Source organism: Euphorbia lathyris, chromosome 1 (assembly GCF_963576675.1).
Source record: "Euphorbia lathyris chromosome 1, ddEupLath1.1, whole genome shotgun sequence".
NCBI lineage: Eukaryota > Viridiplantae > Streptophyta > Magnoliopsida > Malpighiales > Euphorbiaceae > Euphorbia > Euphorbia lathyris.
Window position 1 is genome coordinate 91,942,629 of NC_088910.1, and position 4,876 is coordinate 91,947,504.

The 4,876-nt window shown below is 35.9% G+C and overlaps 1 protein-coding gene across 1 annotated transcript; it reads right to left on the bottom strand.

The window, feature by feature from the left end:
* Nucleotides 1-1,954: 1,954 nt before the first annotated feature.
* LOC136206715 (peptidyl-prolyl cis-trans isomerase FKBP13, chloroplastic) lies at nt 1,955-4,157 on the bottom strand. Its single transcript, XM_065997862.1, has 5 exons — nt 3,822-4,157; nt 3,645-3,737; nt 3,503-3,563; nt 3,155-3,223; nt 1,955-2,160 (listed from the first exon to the last, which is right to left on the bottom strand). Exons 1-5 carry the CDS (start codon nt 4,137-4,139, stop codon nt 2,093-2,095), a joined length of 609 nt encoding a protein of 202 aa, XP_065853934.1. The 5' UTR covers nt 4,140-4,157; the 3' UTR covers nt 1,955-2,092.
* Between the last annotated feature and the right edge of the window lie 719 nt (nt 4,158-4,876).

Consider the following 4,876-nt stretch of genomic DNA (forward strand, 5'->3'; position numbering starts at 1 on the left):
TCTCTATGGCTGGTAGGCTGACACTTGTTAATTCGGTTATCACTAGCTCTCTGATCCACACCTTTATGGTTTACAAATGGCCTGTGAGTTTGCTAAATAGACTCAATAGACACATGAGGAATTTCATTTGGACGGGTTCAATTTTGTCCAAAAAGCTTGTTACTGTTCCCTGGAAGGTTTGCTTAAAGTCCTTAAAGGAAGGAGGGTTGGGTATTAAACACCTCTCGACCCTTAACTTGGCTATGAGTGGTAAATTGGCGTGGGGCTTTCTTTCCTCTAATTCTTTATGCTTTAATTTGTTGAGGATGCGGTTTCTAAACAGGGCTGGTATGCCAAAGTTTTGGTTGCAGCGATCGTCTGTTTGGTGGTCTATCAAGGCCGCCTATCTCAAGTTACGGGAGAATTATTTTTTGTCATTTGGATCATCTTTTGAGTTGTCATTCTGGAATTCGGAATGGATTTTGCCTCCCCTGGCTGAACAGCTTGGGATTTCTATGTCAGACCGTTTGAAGCTCACTGATAGAATCTCAGATTTTTATGAAAATGGCAACTGGCGGGATCTTCCGATGCTGGCTAGTTCGTTGCACCAGCGCATCTGGAATATGCATGGAAATGGCTCTGAATATGATTTATGTTTTTGGAGACCTGCGAGCAATGGCCTCTTCACGGTAAAGTTATTCTATCACTGGCTACGTGCTCCTCCGACTTTGCCTTTGGTTTTTCAGTCAATTTGGAAACCTTTTATTCAGCCGTCGCACTCCATGGTTTGCTGGCGTGCATACTGGGGCGCTTTACCAACTCATGATGCGCTCCGTGCTAGAGGTCTGCCACTAATATCTCGATGTCCGATCTGTTTAATGGCTTATGAGATGAGTGACCATTTGCTTGTTCATTGCCCCTTTGCTTCCCAAATCTGGTTCAGCATATCGGCTTTATTTGGTAGAAGACTTGTACTTGATTCTTCTCTACAGACCCTCTTACAACACGCCTTCTCACACAAGTTCAGTTCGCAAGTCCTTTCCCTCTGGCAGGTCGCGCTTGTCAACGCTGTTTGGTTGATCTGGTCTGTAAGAAATGCTGCTATTTTTTAGAGCAAGCCACCAAACATTCATGAGGCATTACGCTGTCTTTGGTCTGCAATTCGTAGCTCTGATAGAATCAGCAACGGATCGGTTTGGAATTCTGTTGTGGAGTTATCTATTCTCCACAATCTCGGGTTAAACGCTCGTCATCATAGGGCCCCTCGAATCATTGAAGTTAGATGGCAGCCCCCTCCGTCTGATTGGATTAAAGCTAACACTGATGCCTCCGTGATCTCAGGTAGAGCTGGTTGCGGTGTGGTTTTTCGAAATAGTCAGGGGCATTCCCTTGGGTCATTTGCCTTCCCCCTTGATTGTGCTTTGGTACACATGGCGGAATTGCAAGCCGCTATTTTTGCAGTTTCAATTGCGAGGTCACGTGGATGGACTCGTCTCTGGATTGAAAGTGACTCGACTTACGTTATTCGAATTTTCCGTGCCCGTGCGCAGATCATTCCCTGGACAATGTGTGTGGATTGGTTAAATTGTTTAGATTCAATGACGCATATTCAGGTGGTTGTCTCTCATGTGTTCCGTGAGGGAAATCAAGTGGCGGACGCTCTTGCTAATTACGGACGTCTGGCCTCAGATTTACAAATGTGGAATACCCTTCCAGACTTCTGCTCCCTTCTTGCTAGAGATAATGTCCTTGGTAGGGATATGTTTAGATTTTCTTAAAACATTCTTTGTACTGGTTTCATACTTTTTTCATCTCTTCATTTATATATTTGGTTCTTTGCCTTTTCGGGGATGCCAACCTGGTTGGACTTCCCATTGGGCTAGATCCGTATTTCAATTAAAAAAAACTAACACTACAAGAAAATAGATTTTTTTGTGGGAAAGTTTCTCCCCACATAATATTAAAAATTCACCACTAAAGGTTTAATGAGACCAATGATTAGACATTTAATGTATTCAAATAAAAAATCAAACTCCTAATGCTTTTTACCGTTAAGATTAAGAATGGAATTCCATTACATACATACATATACCTATGAAGCATTGAAATAGTATCATTGTGCCTTTCCAATGAACTCCACATCAAAAAAGAGAACAGAGTCCGGAGGAATGATGCATGACCCTACATTTACATTTTATTCATCATGTAAAACCCTACTTCCCAATATCAGATATATAATCTTTAGCAAAATTATATTTATGGAACCTAAACTTTGCATTTACTTTTTAGGCTTAATACATCATTTGCCTTTCAACTTGTCTAAAAAGATTGATTGACTCCTGAACTTTCAAAGTTGTTCCGATAGTCTCCTGAACTTACATAAAATGTTTAGGTAGCCTCCAGAACTTGCGTAAAATGTAATCAATTGATCACTCAGTTGCAAAAAAAAAAAAAGTTGAATGCGGAATGTATTATACGTGTCTTAGAATGTTGTTACATAATTCAACAATAGAGTAAAAATGAAGTTATTACTTGCTCAACTATAAGCCTTGTATTCTCTAACATTACAACCGCAATACCCCGATCTTGATTATTGTACTTTTTTTAAGACACGTGCAATATATTTTTCGCATTTAACTTACTTTTTTTTTTTGCAATTGATTATATTTTATGCAAGTTCAGGGGGCTAACTGAATATTTTATACAAGTTCAGGGAGCTTTCAATACACTTTGAAAGTTCAGGGAACCAATCAACTTTTTTTTAGACAAGTTCAAGAGCAAATGATGTATTAAGCCTCACTTTTATTATGCGTTTTGAATTTTGAAAGTTCATGTCACAGTGAACTTTACACTTTACTAACATAATATTTGAGCAAACTAAGTGATTAGATTTATTTTTATTTTCCCAATCATAATTTTCTGAACAAAATCTAAATAAATCAAAACCAAAAATTTCAACTTAGATTATCATTTCGATTGGCTGTACAATGAACTATTCTCTCTGCTATTGGAGTAGTCATTTTGATCAACGTTAACAAAATCACAAAATGCAAAATTCATGAACCCTAATGTCCGATTTTAAAGTAAGAGCAAAGTTTAGGGGTCATACGTATAATTTACCCTATAATCTTTTGCAAGCCACAGGAAAAAAAGATAGATAGATTTGGTAGCATACCTCCTTTGCAGCCAGCCCCTCTGACGCCATATCCCAACTCTGGAGGAAGCTTGAGGATGCGTTTTCCTCCTGAATTCACCCAAACAAATTTTCTAATTTATTACCTCCACAATAACCTAATTTCTCAAATATGTGTCATTTTTATTTTGGTAATACTACGGATAGTGAAATGTTAATTTTTTAATTTTTTTATCAGGAGTTTTTTTTTTTTTTTTTTTTTTGACAAGCTTCAAGAGTTAGAATGAATTTTGGAAAAAATTTAAAATAAATGCCAAGAACAAAATCATAAATTATCAGCTATTTGACTAAGTTTAATTGAATTAAAAATAAAGAGATGAAGTTAGAGACCTGGTTGCATAGGAGGAACTCCATCACCACCTACAATACCTTCATCCCATCCTTTGATGACCTAATTCAAATCTTATTCAGTTTCTGGATTCATCCAATTTTGAGAGGCTAGAATTAACAAATTAAATTAAAGCAAAGGTACCTCTCCAACGCCTACACGAAAAGTGAGAGGCTTGCCTCTATTGTAACTGCTATCGAAAACCTTACCATTTTCCAATTTCCCAACATAATGTGCCTGTTCATTAGATTAATTAAGTAGTGATCGATCGATCGATGTGCATAATTAGATCTTTAATTAAGTAGATAGATAGATACATACCTTGATAAGCTGGCCTTTAAGAGGCTGAGGACCAGTGCCGACAACTTGGTCACAGAAGGCGAGGCCAGAGGGAGCAACACTTAGTTGGCATGAAGAAGAAGAAGAGGAAGGAGCTTCGGCTGCTATAGCAGAATTAGAATTCTGGTGCGATACAAGTTCAGCAATGCCGAGAAACAAACCAACACTGATTGCTTCTCTCCTCTTGAAGATTAATGCAGTTTGGGGATCTTTCAATTTCAGATTTGATGTTTTCTCAGCATCAATTGGTACGATTTTGTTCAGTTTTGTTGGAACTGAAAATACCATTAATGAATTCATATCCACCGCCAACCACAACTTCACTATGAAATGGATAATATAAACCAATAGTAATGGGCTTTTATATTTCCCATCCTATTAGTCAGCCCACTACTAATATTATCCATGCACAACAACCATATTATTATTATTATTATTATTATTATTATTGTGCCCGCGCGTTGCACGGGTGGATAATTTTATTTGTACAACATTTTAATATTTTTTAAATTTATATCATTTATATATAATGATATTAATATTTTATTTTGAAATAATTTAAATTTACAAATTGTAAATAAATTAACATACATATCTTTATAATTATTTGATAATAAGTTTTGGAAGTTGTTGAAGTCATAATATACTGGGCATGTTGACATGTTTGCAAGAGTTATTGCTCTCCGTTATTGTATAATACTTTTTCTATATACTCTTGTAATTTTAAAATATTTACTACATTTTGTGGCGATATTTTATCAATCAAATTCTAACTCTCCTTAAAAAAAATTTCTCGTACTTTCAAGAATCTTTGATAAATCCATGATTTTGAAATAAACATGTATTTCTTTTTAAATTTTATTTAGTTTATATAGTAGTTTGGAGGTTTAAATCTTGTGTTAATTATTACAATCTATCTATACTATATATAATAGCGGAAGCAGAGAGAAATGAGGAGAAGTGTTTTAGAGACATTTTTTATGAGTTGTCAACGTAGTAAAAAATCAAAATTAAAAAGATTTAATTAATTAAAAATA

Coding starts and splice junctions, on each gene's coding strand:
- LOC136206715 (XM_065997862.1), bottom strand. CDS start 4,139: ATGAATTCATTAATGGTATTTTCAGTTCCAACAAAACTGAACAAAATC. Junction 3,224..3,502: donor AGTTCCTCCTATGCAACCAG/GTCTCTAACTTC, acceptor GGGTGAATTCAG/GAGGAAAACGCATCCTCAAG. Junction 2,161..3,154: donor AGGGGCTGGCTGCAAAGGAG/GTATGCTACCAA, acceptor ATGTAAATGTAG/GGTCATGCATCATTCCTCCG.